Source organism: Rhinoderma darwinii, chromosome 8 (genome assembly GCF_050947455.1).
Source record: "Rhinoderma darwinii isolate aRhiDar2 chromosome 8, aRhiDar2.hap1, whole genome shotgun sequence".
NCBI lineage: Eukaryota > Metazoa > Chordata > Amphibia > Anura > Rhinodermatidae > Rhinoderma > Rhinoderma darwinii.
In genome coordinates, this window is record NC_134694.1 from 1,409,357 (window position 1) to 1,435,968 (window position 26,612).

At 53.5% G+C, this 26,612-nt stretch overlaps 1 protein-coding gene across 5 annotated transcripts; it reads right to left on the reverse strand.

Annotated features, from left to right (window-relative positions):
- Nucleotides 1-1,026: 1,026 nt before the first annotated feature.
- BRD3 (bromodomain containing 3) lies at nt 1,027-25,321 on the reverse strand. 5 transcript variants are annotated; one of them, XM_075834610.1, is made up of 12 exons: nt 25,251-25,321; nt 18,630-18,762; nt 17,135-17,445; nt 16,393-16,530; nt 15,601-15,751; nt 14,098-14,550; nt 11,554-11,759; nt 10,042-10,413; nt 9,226-9,354; nt 3,394-3,585; nt 1,948-2,219; nt 1,027-1,348 (listed from the first exon to the last, which is right to left on the reverse strand). In XM_075834610.1, exons 3-12 carry the CDS (start codon nt 17,333-17,335, stop codon nt 1,042-1,044), a joined length of 2,421 nt encoding a protein of 806 aa, XP_075690725.1. In that variant the 5' UTR covers nt 17,336-17,445; nt 18,630-18,762; nt 25,251-25,321; the 3' UTR covers nt 1,027-1,041. The 5 variants fall into 5 exon arrangements, with proteins under 5 accessions (XP_075690725.1, XP_075690721.1, XP_075690724.1 ...); XM_075834606.1 differs by having other exon boundaries at nt 25,185-25,266; XM_075834609.1 differs by lacking the exon at nt 25,251-25,321 and adding an exon at nt 24,792-25,136.
- Between the last annotated feature and the right edge of the window lie 1,291 nt (nt 25,322-26,612).

Here is a 26,612-nt window from a genome sequence, read left to right on the forward strand (position 1 = left end):
ACGTTAAAGCCACGGCGGTCACACGGACTCCTGTATTTCAATAGGGCCGTTCACACATTCGTTGTTTCAACGGAGCGTGTGAAGGGACCGTGAAAAAACAGGACATGTCCTATATTCCTGCGTGTCACACGTCCCTCCATAGACTGGTCAATGAGGGATCCGTGATAACGCGTCCCGCACGGGTGCGCCTCCGACATGAGAAACTGCAGTTTTCCACATACGAGGTTGGCCGCGTTCGCGTGAATGTAGCCGGAGGCTAAACGCACACGTTGCAGAATTTGGTGCAGAAAGTCCGCGGGTCAAATCCACACCTAAAAGTGCGCATTTTTAGGCGTTTTTTAAGTTTTGAAGCGGAAATAGCTGCGTTTTGATGCTTAGAATTTTGGCGAGTTAATTTATTTTTTTCGTTTTTTTAAAATTAGTTAAGATTCATAAGCGGAAACTCAAGATCAGTTGATGTGCTGAGGATTTTAAAAATACGCACCGCAGGTCAATTTACCTACAGAAAAAAAAACGCACCGTGTAGCGGAGATCTCTTGGGATCGCATTTACTTTGCCGGTGCGGCATTACGCTGCGGATTTGCCACACGAAAGTGCATTTGGGATCAGGTTTCCCGAATTGCAACCTTTACAGCAGTGACGCCGGCTCGATCTCCCGGTATTGGACGCATGTCGCGGAGCCGCTGGGAGAGGCAATCAATGCTGAACATTTATATCAAGGAGCGCTAAGGAGTTCATACGAGATGTCCCCGGCCCAGGACCCCAGCACGGCCTAGAAGAACAACTGAAAAAGTTACTAAAAACCAGGCGACCCCTTTATCTGGTACGTGGCCCCCAGTGTGAGTGACGCTCCTGCCCGGCCGCAGGGAGTAATAATATAAAGGTTCATGTCGTGTTAGTCCAGAGAGGAGCAAATTGTTTCCCCGATTCATCAGTCCCCAGAAAACCCCGTGGAGCGGAGCGTCCCCTTAACCCTTCACATCCCCCCGCACCCTCATGAAGCGGGGAGACCGTTTGCTCTTCTCCAGGACGGGGCTGGATCTACTTACAGAAGGGTTTCCTCTGCTTCTTCTGTAGACAGGACTTGACGTATCTCTCCAGCTCCCGCAGGGTCGTGGGTTTCAAGGTTTCAAAATCAATTTCTATCTCATCGGGGTTGGAGTCTCTTAGAGAAGGTTCTCGGGATTGTATAATGTGAACCACACGGCCCAGCTTCTCCCCTGGGAGCCGGTTAATGTCCAGGCTGAGCTGCCGCTTCTCGTCGTAGGTCATGGGCAGCCCCTCCTCCTCCTCTTCGGAGTCGTAGTTCGCAGTTGGAGGTTGTTTTCCCCCTTTTTTCGGCGGTTTGCTGTGGGGAGAAATGGTTGGATTAAGAGGTGGGCGTAGAATGTGGGTAACATCTCCCGGTCCGCCAGTGACAGGCCACGTATAGAAGCTCCGCACCCCAGAACAGCCATGGGGTGAGAACTCTACAATACACCTCCCGCTCACTGTATTGTATATGTAGCTAATAGGAGCCATGTGACTTTAAGGAGGACCGCTCCCCTCTCCGGACACGTCTGTTTTAGTAAATACTTCCCCATGAAACAACAATTCTGGAGCACTTATTCTTAGAAATGTGTTGAGCCGTTCCTCTGTTATTCCTCCTAGAAATGTATGAATAAATTGACAACTGAGCATTAGCGTTCTCCTTGTCAAATGGGCGTGTCCCTAGTCTCCTCTCTCAGCACTGATTGGACATGGTCAGTCCGCATATGGGACACACCCCCAACTGTTAATGCCCAGTGGTCAATTTATTCATATATTTCTAGGAGGAATAACAGAGGACCGGCACAACGTAGAGTTCTAAGAAAAGATGCTACAGAATGGTTATTTCATGGGGAATACAATTATTTACGTCAGGAGAGGGGACCGGTCCTTTAAGAGGAGAAGAGACGTTGCGCTCACCTGTTGGGGGTGGGGGCGGCCGTGCTGGATGTAGTGGTCGCGGTCGTGCTGTTTGCTTTCTTGGTCGGAGCCTTTTTGGGAGGGACCTGCTTCGCTGGCTGCGCTGACTTCATCTTTTTCTCCTCCTCCGTCTTCATCTTGTGCTTTTCTTTCTCCTTCTCTTTCTCTTTGTCCTTTTTCTTCTTCTCTTTCTCCTTCTTCTCTTTCTTCTTCTTTGGTTTATTGACGGGCCCCTGGGATAACGCAGCCAGCTGCTCGTGTACGGCCTTTAGCTGCGGAGACGCATCAGAGGGAGGAGTGAAGACAAACATTCCGGGACCGCAGATTCCTTCTAATTATCTCTGTAATGTAAGGGATGAACACTCGGAGGCCGCGATGCTGCTCTGTGCGGCCCCCCGTCATCAGGGGACAATCCACGCACTGGTCACATATTAGTGAAGGTCTTTGGAAGGTACAGGTGAGCGCCCTCTGTTGGTTGCTTACATGTATCTTCCATGTCAGAGAGAAGAGGAGTGGTGAGCATCGGCATGTAGCTGGAACAGTTGTGGGGCCACTACACTGCTATGGGGGCACTGTATGACTGACACGGTTATGGGGGCATTATATGAATGGCACTGTTATGGGGGAACAGTGACTGGAACGGTTATGCGGTCACTGCACTGGTATGGTGGCACTGTATGACACATCGTTATGGGGGCACTATGTGAATGGCACTGTTTTGGGGGAACAGTGGCTGGAACAGTTATGGGGCACTGTATGACTGATACTGTTATGGGGGAACAGTGACGGAAACGGTTATGTGGGCACTGCACTGTTATGGGGCACTGTATGACATACTGTTATGGGGCACTATGGCTGTCACTGTTATGGGGTACGGTTTTATTGTGGCCTTTGGGAGCAGTACACTCGGACAACATGACCTGCGTAGCAGAAAACGATGGGCACCCCTGCTGTAGCGCTTATCCATTAATGTCGAACAATAGGATTCGTGAGAAGCAAAACATCATTTACCCCCAAATACTAAAGTGGACCAATTCAGCAAGCGACCGGCCATTCAACATACAGCATCAGTGCTTGGTTTGTTACAATGTATCAGTGCATCATCGGCTATGAGCCTAAAGTTCAGGCCGTTTATCCATTTCTAGACTGAACTCAATTGAACTAAATGCTCCATCTGTACAGGTTTTCAGACACTGGATACGAACAATGAATGCTCTCATTCACCGACAGCAAGCAGAGATCTTAAACGGTATGTATAAAGTTTGTATCAGTTTTTTATTATACAATGATTAAGCTTTATTATCAGGAAGCCCCTTTAACTGGAGGGGAACGTTTGCTAATACATGTGGCGCCCCCGCCTGACAACATTATTGTGATTTATTGCTGGAGCCTCAGTGACGGGTGAACCACGCAGCGGCAGAGGAGCGACCAATAGCGTTATCTCACCTGCTCCTGCAGCTCAGCCAGCCGCGTGGCGCGCTCCTCCTCCGAATCTGAACTATCCGACTGGGACGAGCTCTCCTCGCTGGTGTGACTGCTCTCCATGCTCTTACTGACCACCGGGGCCGCTGCTGGGGGAGGTGCGGGAGGCTCTGCCGGCTCATCCGGCATCTTCGCAAATCTCATCTCAAAAACATCCTGTGAAAACAGAGCAGAACGCAGAGACAGACGATGAGGAAGAGCACAAGCGGGGGGCAGAAGGAGCACAGGTCACAAGAAGAAGCTGCGGACATGACGGATGGGGAGGGCTAGCTACAGGGGGCGGACCTTCATTTTAAAAAGAAACAATCAGCAGAGGATGAAGTTCTCCACCCGAGGAGCAACTATTAAAAATGTGTGTCCTGCGGGTGACACCTTCATGTAGATCCCGGCCCCCCAGGAACCAGAGCTGAGAAATACTACAAATAGCAGCTGGAGATCTGGAAGTCTATCCAGACCTGCCCTCCCTCGCCCGCTCCTCCCGGTTTCCAGACCTGCCCTCCTTCGCTCGCTCGCTCATCCCGGTATCCAGACCTGCCCTCCCTCACCCGCTCACTCGCTCCTCCCGGTATCCAGTCCTGCCCTCCCTCGCCCGCTCGCTCCTCCCGGTATCCAGACCTGCCCTCCCTCGCCCGCTCCTCCCGGTATCCAGACCTGCCCTACCTCGCCCGCTCGCTCCTCCCGGTGTCCAGACCTGCCCTACCTCGCCCGCTCGCTCCTCCCGGTATCCAGACCTGCCCTACCTCGCCCGCTCGCTCCTCCCGGTATCCAGACCTGCCCTCCCTCGCCCGCTCTTCCCGGTATCCAGACCTGCCCTCCCTCGCCCGCTCTTCCCGGTATCCAGACCTGCCCTCCCTCGCCCGCTCTCCCCGGTATCCAGACCTGCCCTCCCTCGCCCGCTCTCCCCGGTATCCAGACCTGCCCCGCTCTCCCCGGTATCCAGACCTGCCCTCCCTCGCCCGCTCTTCCCGGTATCCAGGCCTGCCCGCTCGCTCCTCCCGGTATCCAGACCTGCCCTCCCTCGCCTGCCCGCTCGCTCCTCCCGGTATCCAGACCTGCCTTCCCTCGCCTGCCCGCTCGCTCCTCCCGGTATCCAGACCTGCCTTCCCTCGCCCGCTCGCTCCTCCCGGTATCCAGACCTGCCTTCCCTCGCCCGCTCGCTCCTCCCGGTATCCAGACCTGCCCTCCCTCGCCTGCCCGCTCGCTCCTCCCGGTATCCAGACCTGCCCTCCCTCGCCTGCCCGCTCGCTCCTCCCGGTATCCAGACCTGCCCTCCCTCGCCTGCCCGCTCGCTCCTCCCGGTATCCAGACCTGCCCTCCCTCCCTCGCCTGCCCGCTCGGTCCTCCCGGTATCCAGACCTGTCCTCCTTCGCCTGCCCGCTCGCTCCTCCCGGTATCCAGACCTGCCCTCCCTCGCCTGCCCGCTCGCTCCTCCCGGTATCCGGACCTGCCCTCCCTCGCCTGCCCGCTCGCTCCTCCCGGTATCCAGACCTGCCCTCCCTCGCCTGCCCGCTCGCCCCTCCCGGTATCCAGACCTGCCCTCCCTCGCCTGCCCGCTCGCCCCTCCCGGTATCCAGACCTGCCCTCCCTCGCCTGCCCGCTCGCCCCTCCCGGTATCCAGACCTGCCCTCCCTCGCCTGCCCGCTCGCCCCTCCCGGTATCCAGACCTGCCCTCCCTCGCCAGCTCGCTCCTCCCGGTATCCAGACCTGCCCTGCCCCTCCCGGTATCCAGACCTGCCCTCCCTCGCCCGCCCGCTTCTCCCGGTATCCAGACCTGCCCTCCCTCGCTCCTCCCGGTATCCAGAGCTGCCCTCCCTCGCTCCTCCCGGTATCCAGACCTGCCCTCCCTCGCTCCTCCCGGTATCCAGACCTGCCCTCCCTCGCCCGCTCCTCCCGGTATCGAGATCTGCCCCTCCCTCGCCCGCTCCTCCCGGTATCCAGACCTGCCCTCCCTCGCCCCTCCCGGAATCCAGACCTGCCCCTCCCTCGCCCGCTCGCTCCTCCCGGAATCCAGACCTGCCCCTCCCTCGCCCGTTCCTCCCGGTATCCAGACCTGCCCCTCCCTCGCCCGCTCCTCCCGGTATCCAGACCTGACCCTCCCTCGCCCGCTCCTCCCGGTATCCAGACCTGACCCTCCCTCGCCCGCTCCTCCCGGTATCCAGACCTGCCCCTCCCTCGCCCGCTCCTCCCGGTATCGACCTGCCCCTCCCTCGCCCGCTCCTCCCGGTATCCAGACCTGCCCCTCCCTCGCCCGCTCCTCCCGGTATCCAGACCTGCCCCTCCCTCGCCCGCTCCTCCCGGTATCCAGACCTGCCCCTCCCTCGCCCGCTCCTCCCGGTATCCAGACCTGCCCCTCCCTCGCCCGCTCCTCCCGGTATCCAGACCTGCCCCTCCCTCGCCTGCTCGCTCGCTCCTCCCGGTATCCAGACCTGCCCCTCCCTCGCCCGCTCCTCCCGGTATCCAGACCTGCCCTCCCTCGCCCGCTCGCTCCTCCCGGAATCCAGACCTGCCCCTCACTCACTCGCTCGCTCCTCCCGGTATCCAGACCTGCCCCTCCCTCCTCCCGGTATCCAGACCTGCCCTCCCTCGCCCGCTCCTCCCGGTATCCAGACCTGCCCTCCCTCGCCCGCTCCTCCCGGTATCCAGACCTGCCCTCCCTCGCCCGCTCCTCCCGGTATCCAGACCTGCCCTCCCTCGCCCGCTCCTCCCGGTATCCAGACCTGCCCTCCCTCGCTCGCTCCTCCCGGTATCCAGACCTGCCCTCCCTCGCCCGCTCGCTCCTCCCGGTATCCAGACCTGCCCTCCCTCGCCTGCCCGCTCGCTCCTCCCGGTATCCAGACCTGCCCTCCCTCGCCTGCCCGCTCGCCCCTCCCGGTATCCAGACCTGCCCTCCCTCGCCTGCCCGCTCGCCCCTCCCGGTATCCAGACCTGCCCTCCCTCGCCTGCCCGCTCGCCCCTCCCGGTATCCAGACCTGCCCTCCCTCGCCTGCCCGCTCGCCCCTCCCGGTATCCAGACCTGCCCTCCCTCGCCAGCTCGCTCCTCCCGGTATCCAGACCTGCCCTGCCTCGCCCCTCCCGGTATCCAGACCTGCCCTCCCTCGCCCGCCCGCTTCTCCCGGTATCCAGACCTGCCCTCCCTCGCTCCTCCCGGTATCCAGACCTGCCCTCCCTCGCTCCTCCCGGTATCCAGACCTGCCCTCCCTCGCTCCTCCCGGTATCCAGACCTGCCCTCCCTCGCCCGCTCCTCCCGGTATCGAGACCTGCCCTCCCTCGCCCGCTCCTCCCGGTATCGAGACCTGCCCCTCCCTCGCCCGCTCCTCCCGGTATCCAGACCTGCCCCTCCCTCGCCCGCTCCTCCCGGTATCCAGACCTTCCCCTTCCCTCGCCCGCTCCTCCCGGTATCCAAACCTGCCCCTCCCTCGCCCTCTCCACCCGGTATCCAGACCTGCCCCTCCCTCGCCCTCTCCTCCCGGTATCCAGACCTGCCCCTCCCTCGCCCGCCCGCTCCTCCCGGTATCCAGACCTGCCCCTCCCTCGCCCGCTCCTCCCGGTATCCAGACCTGCCCCTCCCTCGCCCGCTCCTCCCGGTATCCAGACCTGCCCTCCCTCGCCCCCCGCTCCTCCCGGAATCCAGACCTGCCCCTCCCTCGCCCGCTCCTCCCGGTATCCAGACCTGACCCTCCCTCGCCCGCTCCTCCCGGTATCCAGACCTGACCCTCCCTCGCCCGCTCCTCCCGGTATCCAGACCTGCCCCTCCCTCGCCCGCTCCTCCCGGTATCCAGACCTGCCCCTCCCTCGCCCGCTCCTCCCGGTATCCAGACCTGCCCCTCCCTCGCCCGCTCCTCCCGGTATCCAGACCTGCCCCTCCCTCGCCCGCTCCTCCCGGTATCCAGACCTGCCCCTCCCTCGCCCTCTCCTCCCGGTATCCAGACCTGCCCCTCCCTCGCCTGCTCGCTCGCTCCTCCCGATATCCAGACCTGCCCCTCCCTCGCCCGCTCCTCCCGGTATCCAGACCTGCCCTCCCTCGCCCCCTCGCTCCTCCCGGAATCCAGACCTGCCCCTCACTCGCTCGCTCCTCCCGGTATCCAGACCTGCCCCTCCCTCCTCCCGGTATCCAGACCTGCCCTCCCTCGCCCGTTCCTCCCGGTATCCAGACCTGCCCCTCCCTCGCCCGCTCCTCCCGGTATCCAGACCTGCCCTCCCTCGCCCGCTCCTCCCGGTATCCAGACCTGCCCTCCCTCGCCCGCTCCTCCCGGTATCCAGACCTGCCCTCCCTCGCCCGCTCCTCCCGGTATCCAGACCTGCCCTACCTCGCCCGCTCGCTCGCTCCTCCCGGTATCCAGACCTGCCCTACCTCGCCCGTTCCTCCCGGTATCCAGACCTGCCCTCCCTCGCTCCTCCAGGTATCCAGACCTGCCCTCCCTCGCCCGCTCGCTCCTCCCGGTATCCAGACCTGCCCTCCCTCGCCCGCTCCTCCCGGTATCCAGACCTGCCCTACCTCGCCCGCTCGCTCGCTCCTCCCGGTATCCAGACCTGCCCTACCTCGCCCGCTCGCTCCTCCCGGTATCCAGACCTGCCCTACCTCGCCCGCTCGCTCCTCCCAATATCCAGACCTGCCCTACCTCGCCCGCTCGCTCCTCTAGGTATCCAGACCTGCCCTCCCTCGCTCGCTCCTCCAGGTATCCAGACCTGCCCTCCCTCGCTCGCTCCTCCCGGTATCCAGACCTGCCCCTCCCTCCTCCCGGTATCCAGACCTGCCCTCCCTCGCCCGTTCCTCCCGGTATCCAGACCTGCCCTCCCTCGCTCGCTCCTCCAGGTATCCAGACCTGCCCTCCCTCGCCCGCTCGCTCCTCCCGGTATCCAGACCTGCCCTCCCTCGCCCGCTCCTCCCGGTATCCAGACCTGCCCTACCTCGCCCGCTCCTCCCGGTATCCAGACCTGCCCTACCTCGCCCGCTCGCGCCTCCCGGTATCCAGACCTGCCCTACCTCGCCCGCTCGCTCCTCTAGGTATCCAGACCTGCCCTCCCTCGCCCGCTCCTCCCGGTATCCAGACCTGCCCTCCCTCGCCCGCTCCTCCCGGTATCCAGACCTGCCCTACCTCGCCCGCTCGCTCGCTCCTCCCGGTATCCAGACCTGCCCTACCTCGCCCGCTCGCTCCTCCCGGTATCCAGACCTGCCCTACCTCGCCCGCTCGCTCCTCCCAATATCCAGACCTGCCCTACCTCGCCCGCTCGCTCCTCTAGGTATCCAGACCTGCCCTCCCTCGCTCGCTCCTCCAGGTATCCAGACCTGCCCTCCCTCGCTCGCTCCTCCCGGTATCCAGACCTGCCCCTCCCTCCTCCCGGTATCCAGACCTGCCCTCCCTCGCCCGTTCCTCCCGGTATCCAGACCTGCCCTCCCTCGCTCGCTCCTCCAGGTATCCAGACCTGCCCTCCCTCGCCCGCTCGCTCCTCCCGGTATCCAGACCTGCCCTCCCTCGCCCGCTCCTCCCGGTATCCAGACCTGCCCTACCTCGCCCGCTCCTCCCGGTATCCAGACCTGCCCTACCTCGCCCGCTCGCTCCTCCCGGTATCCAGACCTGCCCTACCTCGCCCGCTCGCTCCTCTAGGTATCCAGACCTGCCCTCCCTCGCTCGCTCCTCCAGGTATCCAGACCTGCCCTCCCTCGCTCGCTCCTCCTGGTATCCAGACCTGCCCTCCTTGCAGCAATGTAAAGACCACACTTGTTCAGTTAAATTAAGTCGGGGGAGGGGCACATCTCAGTCTGTTACAATCAGGCGATTCCAGGCGGACATTTACCTGCAGTTTTCTGGCCATGGCGACCACCTCGTGATCGGGAGGATTGTACTTGTAACAGTTTGAGAACATTAACCGTATATCGGCTGCAAAAGCCTGCGCGTCTGGGTAATCACGACCGTCCATTTTCTTCTGCAATGAGACAAAGTGCAACATCAAAGGAGGCAAAGGTAACAAATGACGGCGACGAGAGAATGATGTAGCAGAGCTGAACTTGTAGAGGAAACCGAGAACTGAACGCTCCTCATGAGGCCTTCTCAAAAACCGAGGAGCTGGGGGAGGGGGTCTTAGCTTCCCACAAGGCGTTCTGCAACTTTCTAATACACCATGTCAATTGCTCACCCTTCTCAAGATCTCTGCTAGCTGTTCGTGAATAGAAACGGTCTGAAAACCCAGCCTGTACTTGTTCTGCTCACTCAGCAGAGGGTTTGTTACAATGTATCAGTGGAGGTGAGAGATGGGGGTGATGCAGTGTTCTAACTCTGAGGATTTCCCAAACCGGATACAATTTTAGCAAAGCAGCGAGGTTAGAGAAACATTAGGTGAGGACTGTTACAGCCTCAGGATGTTGACACGAAGGTTTCAATTCACTGACAGCAAGCAGTGATCTGTGAGGAATTAAGTCAAGTGAATTAGAAAGCTGCTGAACGTTTTCTTTTACAAGAATTCAACTTTTCGTATGGAAAACTTGATTAATGTGAATAAACCTTTACAAAGGAGTCCACCTAAGTTTCTTTTACAGAAGGCGCCGGCCCTTTAATAAAACCAATATGAAATGAACAGGACTGTCTCGGACGGTGACGTCCGGTGAAGACGAACCTTAACAGTACTGAGGTCCATGGGATGCTTGATGATGTCGTGGTAGTCGTGCAGCTCCAGCGCCTCCGCGTCCACCGGTTTGTAGAAGGGCCAGGCGTAGGCGGCGTGCTTCTTAGAGAGCATTTCTTTCAGGATACTGTCGCAGTATTTCATATTCTCGTTCAGTTTGCCCTTCTTGCCGGCATGCTGCGGGATCTCCCCGTCCTCCAGATCCTTCTTTGGTGCTTTGATGGGCCGCCCGGTGCTCTCTCGTCTGTTTGCCACTTTCCCTTGCTTAGGTTCGGAGATGGGTACAGGCGACTCGCTGCGGCTGGCAGTGATGGCGGATGTGGTGGGGGTGGTGGTGTCCGCTTTTCGTTTTACACCTTTTTTCTAATGAACGAAGAAGACAGACAATAACTCTGTAGGGACCGCTAAGAAGTTTATTATCTATTCACTGACTGACGACAGAGCGCAGGTGGAGTTCAGACTACCACAGACTAATAAACAATGTAGCAGAGCTGGAGTCACATAGCTGAGCCCTAGTCAAGCAGAGCTAAACAGCAGGTAAGCATCAGCCATTGGGTAGTCGATTCAATAATGAGTTTTCCAGACTAGAATTGGAATTCTTATTTACAGCGTACAAGACCATTCGGGTGAAACTTCAGGACGAGCGGTCGTGTGTGGACATGAGGAAGACCACCATTTCCGGTCGTTATGTGACTCGTATCCTGCATTCACCACCAGTCTCCTCTGCAGGATATATCTAGAATTGTCAGTTTTCCCTGAGCTCTGCTCCTGTAGGGGGGAGGAGGACTGACTGCTATAATCTCTCCCATACACAGCACAGAGAAGAGATCCTGCTCCCCTATCTCTCACACCCTCAGAAGCCGCAGCAGTATAGAGGACATCATACAGCAGCAACGAGCAGTGTAGCTGGAAAGCCAGCAGAAGCGTCGTCAGCCTCAGCTCCCACCTCCGCTCTCCATAGACTTCTATGGGCAGCATGTAACCTGCTCCCTCACTGAGGCTGATAATCCGTCTCCAACTCTGATTACTCAAGACAGATTTATGCAGTGAATCGAGAGAGATCGATCAGCGCAGGAGATGGGGGGGGGGGGGGATCTGGTTAGGGAAGAATGGGGCATTTTACTGTAGTTACATATATTACAAAGTCGCTTATGTTCACTTATAATATTGATTTATAGGGGGAGAAAAGGTATCCATAAGTCATAGCCGGGTAGGGGAAGTATGGAACGGGCTCACGGAGTGAAGCCGCTCCATACAATGCGGGTGTCGGTTGTATGTTACAGCCGACACTTCACAGTAACGAGCGGGATCGCGCTCGAGCCCGCTAGTTTAACCCGTTAAATGCCGCCGTCAATAGCGACTGCGGCATTTAAATAGTTAGAAAGAGGGGGTCACCCCCTCTGACAGCTCATCGCGCTGGTGATCGATACGTGACGCAGCGCCCCCCCCTCTATCACGTCTACAGGTCACCATCTATGGAAAACAACAAACATTTTCCATTACCTTAATGACGGGGGCGGCTGGAGGAACAACTGGTGCGACTGGGACTGGTGCGGCTGGAGGCGGCGGAGGAACAGCGGTGGCAACAGGTACCGTTACATTAGCGGTTATAGTTGGCACGAGAGTGGCAGAGATGACCGGCGTCTGGGATACCAGAGGAGCGATGTTGGTGAGCTGGACTGTAGGGCTGACCGTGGAGATGGTGGAGGCTGAAAGGAGACAATATGGGTTCAATTTAATCTGCAGCGAAAACTGTGGACACAATAATCGTGGTCATAGCGCCAGCATCTAATATGAAAGCGCCTCCTGTAGTCAGACATCACCTGCCCTGGAGGAAGTCTCCCCAATACTGTGAACCCACACAAGAGCATCAGATAAACCGGCGGACGCCTCGGGTCAGAGAACATATGGAAAGGGATTATTCTACTCCCCAGTTACATCCCTCCTCCCTCTCACCTATGATCTGCTTGTGTGTCAGTCTTCACTGCAGTAATGGTATTCTATTCATGAATTAGGAGGTTGAGGCTGAACAGAGCTAGAGAGATAGAGCATGGAATCGTGGGAGAACATTAAGTGACCATAGATTAAGCCTAATGTATCAAAAAAAGTCTCACACAAAAAGTTTCCTTGTTACCCATAGAAACCAGTCCGTACTAAAGTCCCAACCTCCGTGCAGTTTAAAGAGGCCTTGTCTCCACATTATAAGTGCCCCGTCTCCTACATAATGTGATCGGCGCTTTAATGTAAATAACAGTGTTTTTATTTAGAAAAACGATCATTTTTGTTGAGTTATGAGCAATTTTAGATTTATGCTAATGAGTTTCTTAATGGACAACTGGGCGTGTTCTTACTTTTTGACCAAGTGGGCGTTGTGGAGGGAAGTGTATGACACCGACCAATCAGTGACCAATCAGCGTCATACACTTCTCTCCATTCATTTACGCAGCACATAGTGAACTAGCTAGATCACTATGTGCAGCCACATAAACACACAGTAACGTTACTCAAGTGTCCTGACAATGAATATACATTACCTCCAGCCAGGACGTGATGTCTATTCACAAACCAGACACTTCGGTAACGTTTGTGTGAGATTTACAGAACAGGAAGCGTAATCTCGCGAGATTACGCTGTAAAATGTCATTTAAAACGAGATTACGCTTGCCTTGCTGTAAATCTCAAATAAACGTTACTGAAGTGTCTGGATTCTGAATACACATGACGTCCTGGCTGGAGGTAATGTATATTCACTGTCAGGACACTTCAGTAACGTTAGCGTTTGTGTATGTGGCTGCACATAGTGATCTAGCTAGATCACTATGTGCTGAGTACATGAATGGAGAGAAGTTTCTGATGCTGATTGGTCAACGAGTGGTCACTGATTGGTCAGCGTCATTCACTTCTCTCCAGAACGCCCACTTGGTCATATAGTAAAACACGACCAGTTGTCCATTGAGAAACTCATTAGCATAAAAGCTAAAATAGATCATAACTCCGTCAAAAATGATCATTATTCTAAATAAAAAAACACGGCTGTAATCTACATTACAGCGCCGATCACATCATGTACAATATAGGCCACTTATAATGTGGTGACAGAGCCTCTTTATTACTAGGACCACTGTTATCTACATTACAGCGCCGATCACATCATGTACAATATAGGCCACTTATAATGTGGTGACAGAGCCTCTTTATTACTAGGACCACTGTTCTCTACATTACAGCGCCGATCACATCATGTACAATACAGACCACTTATAATGTGGTGACAGCCTCTTTATTACTAGGACCACTGTTATCTACATTACAGCGCCGATCACATCATGTACAATATAGGCCACTTATAATGTGGTGACAGAGCCTCTTTATTACTAGGACCACTGTTATCTACATTACAGCGCCGATCACATCATGTACAATATAGGACACTTATAATGTGGTGACAGCCTCTTTATTACTAGGACCACTGTTCTCTACATTACAGAGCCGATCACATCATGTACAATACAGGCCACTTATAATGTGGTGACAGCCTCTTTATTACTAGGACCACTGTTATCTACATTACAGCGCCGATCACATCATGTACAAATATAGTCCACTTATAATGTGGTGACAGAGCCTCTTTATTACTAGGACCACTGTTATCTACATTACAGCGCCGATCACATTATGGAGGAGACAGGGCACTTATAATGTGGTGACAGCCTCTTTATTACTAGGACCACTGTTATCTACATTACCGCGCCGATCACATTATGTACAAGATAGGGCACTTATAATGTGGTGACAGCCTCTTTATTACTAGGACCACTGTTATCTACATTACAGAGCCGATCACATCATGTACAAGAGACTCTTTAAATAAACGGATGAACTCTGGTTGCTAAGGGAAATGAGCGTTACGAATCAACCTTGCGTTACATTATTATGCAATTCTGATCAACTCCGCTCAATCTGCGCCTGTGATCTATAGAGACTATGTCCCTGCTCACACTACACCCAGACTGAACCGCCACTAAAACGCGAGTCCACAGAACAGACCTTTATATCGATCCCGACGCCTTTCCATGGGTGGATCACCTCTTCTTCCGGAGCTGCGCTCCACTACGGCAGGCTTAGATGGGTTGCGCTCCACTACGGTAGGCTTAGACGTGGTGCGCTCCACTACGGTAGGCTTAGATGTGGTGCGCTCCACTACGGTAGGCTTAGACGTGGTGCGCTCCACTACGGTAGGCTTAGACGTGGTGCGCTCCACTACGACAGGCTTAGGCGCGGTGCGCTCCACCACGACAGGCTTAGGCGGGGTGCGCTCCACCACGACAGGCTTAGGCGGGGTGCGCTCCACCACGACAGGCTTAGGTGGGGTGCGCTCCACCACGGTTGCTTTAGGAGGGCTGCGCTCCACTACGGTTGCTTTAGGAGGGCTGCGCTCCACTACGACCGCTTTGGGAGATGGAGCAGCTTTTTCGACAGGAGGATCTTGTTCTGTGATGACTGGAAAAAGAGGGATCTGGTTAGGAAGACATCATAACAACCGGTTTATGGATAGGGGGAGGGGTGCATGCAGAAATTAAATAGTCATATGAGATACCAAGTCCCATAAACACACGCTGAGTGACAGGAGGAGGAGATCCGGCTTCCATTCACTGGGTTTATTAAAGGGCTCGTCCAGTCCAATGTAAATAAAACGTAATTATTCAATAACGAAAAGTTCTGAAACTTCTTCATTTACTTTGGGTTTCACTTTCTTTGCTCTTGGTTTACATACAGGGTGTCCATACAACGAACACATGAAAAACGGACACCCTATATCTAAACACAGGCGGTGACCCCCACGATCTACCCTCAGGGTCCGCACCACTCCAGGTATAACCCGACCAGTAAATGTCATGTCCTTGAGAACCCCCTTAGAGGACCAGTCACCTCTCCTGACATGGAGTAATACTTTACTCATAACTCTGCAATGAGCCGTTCCTCTGTTATTCCTCCTAGAAATGTATAAATAAATTAGCAACTGGGTGTTACCAGTCGGGGGCGTGTCCCTACAGTCTCCTCTGTCAGCACTGATTGGACAGTGTCAGTCGGTGTAGGGACACACCCCCAACTGGTAACACCCAGTTGCCAATTTCTAAATAGAATTCTAGGTGGAATAAGAGAGGAATGGCATAATTGTTATTTTATTGGGATATACACATTTATCCGCTAAACCAGACACGTCAGGAGAGGGGACCGCTCTTCTTTAAGACTGGGACCCCTCTGGTCGAGCGAGTTATAAGCGCCGCAATATAGTTCAGCTTAAGAGAACAGTTCTAATGATTATTCACGCTGCAGGACTAGAGAAACCAACCGAGATCTACGGATGAAGAGGAACACAAGACGACAGGCCTGGGGACATTGAAATATTCGATTATCTGATCCTTCCAAATAATAAAACAGGACAGGATTTCGAGGGGCGGAGGCCAGACCTGTCTGCACGCGGCAGGAGATCACACTTGCTCCTCAGCAGACCGGAGCCCATTCTTGGACATTGACAGGGATAAGTACCTGGCGTCTGCCCAGCCGGAGGGGTCGGCTTCTTTCCTTTGCCTTTCGGGACAGGGGGCAATAGTTCCACCTCTTCCTGGGGCATCTGTGCGACTTTCTGAAGAAAAATCTTCTCCAAGGCTTGAGCCATTAAGACGATGTCATCTGTGGACTAAGAGCAGCACCCATTAACTGCTGGACAAGACGCCACCGTGACAGGCAGCCGTCACAGACCACGCAGCAGACCGCAGCACAACTCATACAATCATTAAAGGGTAAAGCGGCATAAATGTGCGCGGTGGGCTCCAACCTCGACGAACCCCACTGATTGTGACATCCGGGGTGCCCGGTCCAAGCAGAGAGATGGCGATACTTGTGTGGTCACGTGGGACATAGAGAACCAGATCCTCCATAGGTCACTGAGCGGACAGACGAGGCGCTGGTTATGTCTGAACCCTGGCCGGACCCCCACGACCCGGACCGAGCGCTCATCCCACGACCCGGACCAAGCGCTCGACCCGGACCGAGCGCTCACCCCACGCCCAGCGCTCACCCCACGCCCCGAGCGCTCACCCCACGCCCCGGACCAAGCGCTCACCCCGGACCGAGCGCTCACCCCACGCCCAGCGCTCTCCCCACGCCCCGGACCGAGTGCTAACCCCACGCCCAGCGCTCACCCCACGCCCCGGACCGAGCGCTCACCCCACGCCCAGCGCTCACCCCACTCCCCGGACCGAGCGCTCACCCCACGCCCAGCGCTCACCCCACGCCCCGGACCGAGCGCTCACCCCACGCCCCGGACCGAGCGCTTACCTTGTTGTAGATGTAACAGTTGGTAAACATGGTGTTGAAGTCTTGCATGCATTCGTTCGCACTCCAATAGTAATTATGCTCGAGTCGCTTCTTAATTGTCCCCATGTCCATCGGATTCTTAATTATCTTGTGATAGTCCTGGAAGGGAAAAACGTGACAATGTGATTACAGCAGGAGGATGGGAGTTGGAGTACAATTTTTGCAACAAGGGGACTATTGGGGAAAGATGAAAAACAAACAAACACCAGGGTAAAAAATAATCTCTTTATTGTCACACGTTCACATGGCGGCATAGAACACAGTCACGGGAGGACAATATGGTTATTGCTACTTGTCAGTGAATGGATATCGTTTACATCCATAGGGTAAAATTACAGACCTAAAATTTATCACAGCTGAGGGGTTTGCTACAGTTGCATCCAGTCGAGACCATGATCTGAGCTGAACACAGCAGCCGCCGCCATCTTTCTCTGGTCTCTTAGGCTTCTTGCAATGTGCAAGTTTACGTAAAATACAACAATCTGGAGTCCAGGTCCTTGAGCTTACAAATGTTGCCTAAAGGGGACGCTACGGTAGCAAACCTAATCAGCGGTGCGAGCAGGACTAGGTCAGGATGTAAATAATGAGTGTTTTCAGTCACTGACAGCAAGCAGAGATCTTGAAAAAGTCACGCAACGTTCACAAAGTCCATGGAGAGGTTGCAGAAGGTCTCATCACACAATGATTAATCCGGGAGACTTACTGGCAGGCTGAGCTTGATGCAGTCGACGGGCAGGTAGAAGGGCCAGGCGAACTGATGCTTCCACAGCGTCTTCACCACCACGTTCTGCATGTACTGCAGCTGGTTGGTTTTGCGGCCTGGTTTGTTGGGGTTTGTGACTTCCGGAGGGGGCGGGTTCGCGGGCCCTTGCGGGGCCTGAGCCGCAGTGGTCACTGCAGACATTTTGCTGGTCTCTGGGTCACTTCCTGTCACGGTAACGCTGCAAAGCAATCTCTTCCTTTATGGCCCCCGACAGGGAAGGACATCCCATCTCAGGGGTCCAACCATAAAACCTGAACAGCGAGAAGAAAGACGTCAGTACATAAAACACCCACCGCAATCCGAGTCACAGACCCCTCCCCACTTATTACAAGTTATAATCAAGATTCTTCATGCCTTATACTCCAGTTACACCCAGAGCTGCAACACATCTTTACGGACTACTGCTTACAAACACCCAATATACAGACCCCTCACTAACAACCAAGGCTCTGTTCACACCTCAATATGGCAACACGTTGGGCGCATTCACCAGGAAAGATTGCGGCGCATACGGTGAAGGCAGCCACAGGCCCTCATTCACCTGACAGAGGGCAAATGTGTGACCCGTCAGCCTCCGTCATGCTGCGGAGTACCTCTTTATTTTACTAATAGGACAGTGTAGCAGATGGCGGTTTCCTTTACGTTAGGCACACTACAGAAAACCGAACACCACGCAGTATCTGGCCTCCAAACTAAAACAATTACCTAGGCGCCTTCTCCTAACCAGATAAACGTAGATTTTTAGTCGCCAAGTCTATAATATAAAAGAATGACTGAGAAATGGGCCTAGTCTGTCAGAACAGGAAAGCCGGCCATGTTGCCCATAGCAACCAATCAGAGCACAGCTTTCATTTAATAAACTGCTATGGAAAAATGAATCTTGCGCTGTGATTGGTTGGTTGCTATGGGTGACAAGGACAAAGACAGCTGAGGATGAACAAAAGCCTCTGACCCCGCCGGTTCTCTCTGATTGGTCCATCCGTGTGCTGAGAATGCTGCAGAGCGCTATAGACAGCTGAACGGACCAATGAGAGAGAAGCGGCAGTGGTGGGACATTATATATATATGATGGTGTTAATGTGGGTCAATAGACCCGTGATTGGGCTCTGACCTGCGGCCGTAGCACAATTGCTAAGATGCGCCCACATTACCGCCGACCTGAATGAGGCTCCTTGAATGTAGAGCTTCGTTTAAAAAAAGCCTTTACGGAATAAGGGGAAACTAACAACATATCAGCGAGCGCGGTCATGTGACCCCAGCTTATCTGACCACTACTCCTTGCAGCTCCTCACTTTCTGGCTCTCCTCTACACTTATTTTTTATTTTTTGGGGGGGGGGGGGTTCACAGCCGCTCCAGGCCTGTCCCTTCTGACTGCAGCCGGGGATTAACCCCACAGGATTCATTCACACCAGGGATAAAACGACGCTCACTTACGCTCTTCTGGGGCGGTCAGGAGGCAGCCATCTTGGATCAGGAGATCATTCTTAACAGGACCTAGATCTCAGCATTCAGATTCCTCGCCAGCTGTGGTTTTGCTTCTTCAGAAACACCAATATATTCCTGAAGACTGAAGCACAAAATCAGGAAGAGTCAAGTAACCAACCGGATCCATAAACAGCAACGACCGGTGAGGAAGCGACCCCACGAGGACATGTACAGCAGGGGAGGGGAGATCCACAAAGGAGGACGCCAGAACCCTCTACAATATATATTACATGCAGAGCCCGCACAACATAAGAACACTCCTCTCCTGACATACTCTGTGCTGCTGAGGACCCTGCTCCTTCCTCTAGTTATATATATATATATATATTAGTCTGTGAACCTTCACAACATCCGCACACTCCTCTCCTTACATACTCTGTGCTGCTGAGGACCCTGCTCCTGTATGTATGTATATGTGTATATATATATATATATATATATATATATATATATATATATATCCTCCCACAAGATCCGCACACTCCTCTCCTGACATACTCTGTGCTGCTGAGGACCCTGTTCCTTCCTCTAGTTATATATAGATTAGTGTGTGACCTCCCACAAGATCCGCATACTCCTCTCCTGACATACTCTGTGCTGCTGGGGGACCCCGATGTGCAACTCTGACCACTCCTGAAATCAGGGACACACGTTGCCGGTGATCGGATTAGAAATAGCAGCAGAATTTGTTACTTTTCACTTTACGTATTTTTGGTTTTGCGTTGGCGCCGCAAATCCACAACAACAAAAGCCTGAAGCTCGGCCGTGTTTCCGGACATGTCACGACAATCCAACACTTTCTGCGTCCAACTAGGAACACAAGGCGGCAAAGCGAAGTATCGGCATATTGTCACCCGCCGCGCGCCCCGCCAAACATCAGTCAGAGGACAGAAGGAGCGCAGGGATAGCAGAACTCAGTGCCGCACTGAGAGCAGGAGGGTGACCGGACAAATATACCGACCACCCATCCGGGAGACAAGACATCACTACAGCAGTATAGGGGACAGGGATGATGGGAGTGATACGTGGTGTGCACAGCGCTATGGAATATGTTGCTGCTATACAAGCCATAGGAGACCATTAAAAAAACAGGTTTCTTCACACGCGTGGCCAAAGTTATCAGAAGGCGGAAAGACCACGGACCCCTAAAGCAGCCATGTTGGGGTCACACAGACGGGAACTAAGATACAACCACAGGACGTGCCGCCATAACACGGGATTATCAGATCTGCGGGCAGTGCCTAGGTCGGCACAGGGGTCAGTGATCGGCCCGACATCCCTACTCCCAGCAACCATGCCACAGCCTTCTGAAATAAGACCCCTACACATAGTACGACCTCCCGGAGCCGCACAGCCACGTAGATGGCGACCCCAGCAGCCCCCAGACCTCACAGACTTAATACGTTTCTGTCAAGTTGCCGTCGGGGTGTTCGTGGTTTTACCGGAAACCATAAGCGCAGATGCTGCACTATGGTATGCAATATCACCGGCCAGATCTGCGACAAAACGTGAACGAGGCCTAAAATATTAACCCTTTAACAAATACAAATGAAAAATGGACAATTCATACGAAGGCCGAATTAGGGAAAAATAAATAAAATATCCGTAAGTGTGACGGAGACCTAAGACCATAGCCCGTCCCCTGGTGCAGACAAACCGCCGCCACACGGACCACTCCTCCGATCAGTTTCTATTACACACGCAGAACCTAAGGTCCCTGATGGACAGGCGGCACTTAGCCGCTTCTCTCCGATAGTCACATCATGGCCGAGAAAATAAGACCCCAGGGCCCACAGCAGGGGGTCCTCATCACACCAGCCTGGTGTCTATGTGATAAGGAGCAGCAGTGACACCCAGTGTTATCATAGTCCCTGTACAAATACCCGCGCCGCATCCTGGGCCAGATCTAGACATTCTTCTCTATCTTTACACCTGTAAGGGTCTGTTCACACCGACATAAACGCCCCGAAAATCGGCTGAAAATACGGGGGCTGAGCGCTTCCAAACATCTACCCATTGATTTAGATGGAAAAAAACGCGTTCCGTTCCCACGGGGTGTTTTTTACTCAGCCGTTTTTTTAAAAAAGCACGTAAAAAAACGCCCCTTAAAAAAAGAAGCGCACATCACTTGTCAAGCCGTGTTTGGAGCCGTTTTTCATTGCGTTAATAGAAAGACAGCTGTAAAAACGGACGTAAAAAACGCGTGATGCTTAAAAAACGGCTGAAAATCAGAGGCCTTCCCTTGGAAACCGCTGCGCATTTTACAGCTACTCGCACTTCTAACATAGTGATGGGGAACCTACAGGTGTAAGGACAGGATTACGGTCCCTCAGGAGAAGCAGAAACGAGGAGCGCGGACCACACAACCATCAAAGTCACAAGTCACACCGAAAGCAGATCCATAACCCTACTGCAGAGATATAATGTCACAAGTACCAGCACAAGCTGAGGAGGCACCGGGTTATACACTACACCCCGGGACGACCTATAGCTGCTATTCCACATACGCGCTACGCCTCGCAGTGAAGATTTGGCGCTGGTGTTTGATGCGTTTTATAAGCCGGATAAGGATAAAATTCAAACAGGAGAAAATCCGAAATCATTTGTAATTTTCTTCAATGCTGGAAGCGGCGTGAGCGTTTACTGGCAGAGGACACGGAGGAAACGTCGCATAGTGCACAGCTCTCTGGATCCAGCCTGCAGTGTAAAGAATGGAAGTCATCACTCTGGTTGTCATGGCTACATCCAGTGTTGTAGAACTTTGTCTTACATTTATGAAGCAATACAACTACCCCCAGCATATCCCCACCTGACCAGATGTAGCCACGGCAACCAGAATCACAACAGCCATTTCTGTCGCTGAGTTAAAACATGGCGGACCTGAATACCGCAACCAACGCCAATGTGTGAAGTGTCCAAAAAACCGTAACATGCAGATTTTATGTCTGGTTCCAGGGTGTTATACGCTACAGGGTCCTATGATGCTGACGAAGCGCGGGAAGTCCAGGCGCGGCGCCCAAAAAAAGCGCCAGTCTGAACACAGCCTGAGGCTACGATATAGACAAACCCCAAAGAAGACCAAACCGCCAGCGCACCCCGACAACGGCTACCCGCGAGTCATTATGGCCGCGCTCCGCCGGTCCGGCCCTTAGCGCCCCGTAGAGCATTACAGGATCCCGGCTCCGGCATTTTATGGGGAGATACAGATTTTCTGACAGATCTCCAGGTTACGTGGAAATACAGCGATTCTGCGGTTTCAGCGAGCACCGGGGGAGGGGCAGAGGAGACGACATCCTCTAATTACAGACAAAAACAAAAGCATCAGGTTATTCCCCAAAAGACGGATAATATTTTATCCACAAACCCCGGAGGGAAAGAAGTCGCTGATCAGACGCCGCCGTCCCGGAAGGAATATCAGGTCACCGCACAGGGAAGGAAAACTAACCCTGCTACCAGCTGTGAATAGAACCCTGCTATACAGGCTACAGGAATAAGTCAGGATCCCGACACTTCAATTACTTCCTAGAACACAACCCTCAGTCTCCAGCTGTCAGGTCATGCTGGGAGTTGTAGTTACACAAGAGCTGGAGAGTTGTAGACCGAGAAGGACATTAATACAGTAACAAAGACAACCCTAAATAATACTCCCCACCCCCGAATAATTCTGCCCCCCCAATACTACTGCCCCCCCCAAATACTACGAATGATAAAAATAAAAGGGAACAAAACAGCGAAGAGCAGAAACTCTGGCGCCGCGACCTGTCAGCCACCATCTTATTACATCACCAGGACATCATATATACAGTATATAGAGGGTAGACGGCACATGACTATATATACTGTATACACACAGGACTCATCACTGCCATCCTTCATGTCATTGCTGATATTGCAACAGAATCATACAGTGAACAGGCAGCCCCTGACACATTGTATACATGAGATCTATAGACACCATATATACAGTATATAGAGGGTAAACAGGACTATATATACTGTATACACACGGGACTCGTCACTGCCCCCCCTCATATCATTCCTGATACAGTAGCAGAATAATACAGTGAGCAGGCAGCCCCACATTATATACATGACATCTATAGGCACCATATATACAGTGTATAAAGCATAGACACATCACATATATATATACTGTATACACACAGGACTCATCACTGCCCCCCCCCCCCTCATATCATTCCTGGTACTGTAACAGAATCATACAGTGAGCAGGCAGCCCCTGACATTATATACATGACATCTATAGGCACCATATATACAGTGTATAAAGCATAGACACATCACATATATATATACTGTATACACACAGGACTCATCACTGCCCCCCCCCCCCTCATATCATTCCTGGTACTGTAACAGAATCATACAGTGAACAGGCAGCCCCTGACATTATATACACGAGATCTATAGACACCATATATACAGTGTATAGAGGGTAAACGGGAATATATATATACTGTATACACAAGGGACTCGTCACTGCCCTCCCTCAAATCATTCATGATACTGTAACAGAACCATACAGTGAACAGGCAGCCCCTGACACATTGTATACATGACATCTATAGACACCATATATACAGTATATAGAGGGTAGACGGCACATGACTATATATATACTGTATACACACAGGACTCATCACTGCCCTCCCTCATGTCATTGCTGATACTGTAACAGAACCATACAGTGAACAGCCAGCCCCTGACACATTGTATACATGACATCTATAGACACCATATATACAGTATATAGAGGGTAGACGGCACATGACTATATATACTGTATACAAACAGGACTCATCACTGCCCTCCCTCATGTCACTGCGGATACTGTAACAGAATCATACAGTGAACAGGCAGCTCCTGACACTTTGTATACATGACATCTATAGACACCATATATACAGTATATAGAGGGTAGACGGCACATGACTATATATACTGTATACAAACAGGACTCATCACTGCCATCCTTCATGTCATTGCTGATATTGTAACAGAATCATACAGTGAACAGGCAGCTCCTGACACATTGTATACATGACATCTATAGACACCATATATACAGTATATAGAGGGTAGACATCACTATTATATATATATATATATATATATATATACTGTATACACACAGGACTCATCACTGCCCTCCCTCATGTCACTGCGGATACTGTAACAGAATCATACAGTGAACAGGCAGCTCCTGACACATTGTATACATGACATCTATAGACACCATATATACAGTATATAGAGTGTAGACGGCACATGACTATATATACTGTATACACACAGGACTCATCACTGCCATCCTTCATGTCATTGCTGATATTGTAACAGAATCATACAGTGAACAGGCAGCCCCTGACACATTGTATACATGACATCTATAGACACCATATATACAGTATATAGAGTGTAGACGGCACATGACTATATATACTGTATACACACAGGACTCATCACTGCCATCCTTCATGTCATTGCTGATATTGTAACAGAATCATACAGTGAACAGGCAGCCCCTGACACATTGTATACATGACATCTATAGACACCATATATACAGTATATAGAGTGTAGACGGCACAGGACTATATATACTGTATACACACAGGACTCATCACTGCCCTCCCTCATGTCACTGCGGATACTGTAACAGAATCATACAGTGAACAGGCAGCTCCTGACACATTGTATACATGACATCTATAGACACCATATATACAGTATATAGAGGGTAGACGGCACATGACTATATATACTGTATACACACAGGACTCATCACTGCCCTCCCTCATGTCACTGCGGATACTGTAACAGAATCATACAGTGAACAGGCAGCTCCTGACACATTGTATACATATAGAGGGTAGACACCGCACTAATATATATATATATACTGTACACACACACAGGACTCGTCACTGCCATTCACCTGCGGCCACCACCACACAAGAGCGGGCTCCTCCGTCACTTCCACAATCATGGACGGGACACCACATCCGCCTCTACCTGGGTGACTGCACTACGTCCCCTCCGGGATCTGCACTGATGAAGCCTGGAGGCCCCGGCCGGTCTCTGACTCACCGCCTGGCTGCTGCCTGGGATCCGCCTCCCTGGATATCTCCCCTTTAAAAGATGGCGGGCAGGGAAAATGTCCCCTGATCCACGGATTGGGTGTCCCTTCAGGAGCCCCCCGCCCGGGTCGTGGGAGGCGGCGGGCAGCGGCACAGAGAGCGCCCCCTCCCCCAGCAGCGGACCCCCGCTCTCAGGCCGCTTACAATGTATCACTGTGCCCCGCGCGGAAGCTTTTGTTACAATGTATCACAAAGGCTCGTCCGGAGCGGCCGCTACCACAGAGCGGCGGGGGGAGGGGGAGCCCCCAGATCGGCGGCTGTTCTCCCCCCACCGTCTGCCCCGCACCCCACTGTCAGCCCTTAGAGACACACAGACACAGGAAGGGAGAGAGCCGAGCATTACTTCCCCCCGCCGCTCCGGAACGTTCCCCGTACAGTCCCCTCCAGCGCCTCTTCTTTTTATCCTCACCAAGGCAGCATAATAGACGAGTTCGAAATGAGCGGCGCGCATGCGCCAAGCCCCCACAGCCCGCCGGGATTTGTAGTCTCTGGGCCGCATGCGCTGCTATTGCAGGAAATGGAAATGCGCGGCCTGGACAGACTACAACTCCCAGCACCGCCCTGGTGTTTCCTTCCCTTCCCCCCTCCATGGAGTGGCCGGGAAAGAGAGAGAGAGAGACTGAGAGAGACTAGTGCGGGGGGTGACTCCGCGGTCAGCGGCGTGATGTGACTTATGTCCTGGGCTGAGGCTCCGCTGCAGTGGTCAGTGGCCCCACGGGTGGAGCAGGTCACGGCAGGCGGCCTGCAGTCACACAGGCCCCAGGAACCCCCTCCCTCCTCTATTCTAGTCAGTGGGGGCGGCTGGAGCTCATTGTCCCTATGTATATATGTGTATATATACGTCCTGTAGTGGAAGCTGCTCATAGGTGAGGACTGGGCACTAGATACGTAACATGATACCAGGTGCCCCTCACACGCCGCCATGTCTCAGCCCATACGATGCCGCAAGGATGGACAAGTATCGGGCGCTGTGGCGATATTACGCAAAATTGTGCAAATTTAAGATCACGGATCCCGCCAGACACGTGTGACTTTAGAGTTCTCCGTCGGTCGGCTCCTCTTCATGATGGAGATGGAGGTCAGAACCTGGATCTGATCTGTAGGATATTTAGTCATGGGTGTAATAAGGAGCGACCGGTCAATGCCAATGGGCACGCGCCGCCCCTGTCACCATCAATATTCACGTGTACTGTCTATTCACAATAACAATATAACCAGGTCCAGAAAACCCACAACGGCCATCACTGTCCAACCCCGAAGCCGCCCGCACGGGCACAACACGGAGCCGCCCACACGGGCACAACCCGGAGCCGCCCACACGGGCACAACCCGGAGCCGCCCACACGGGCCCAACCCGGAGCCGCCCACACGGGCACAACACGGAGCCGCCCACACGGCCGCAACATTGAGGAATCGTAGAGAAATGGACCCACTCGTGTGGATGAGGCCTGAACACAAGTATCAGCGGTGAAGTCTCTAGAGACCGCCATAGACATCCGAGCTGGTGCGCCCGACAACACAACCCGGCACAGCGAGATCCGTGGTCCTGTATCACCCAGATGTAGGCTCTCCATGTGCTGTCATATGGCACCTCCGTGCTGTATCCTCCCCCGCAGCGGCTCGTGAGATACAGAGTCGGGTGGCCAAGCTTGGAGTATCGGAGATCTACTGCAATGAAATAAAAGTATTTTCAGGAAATTGACCCCACAAGACCCCCAAACTGCAAATGAAACACGCGTACTTGCAGCCTCTTTATTGTCCTCATGTATTT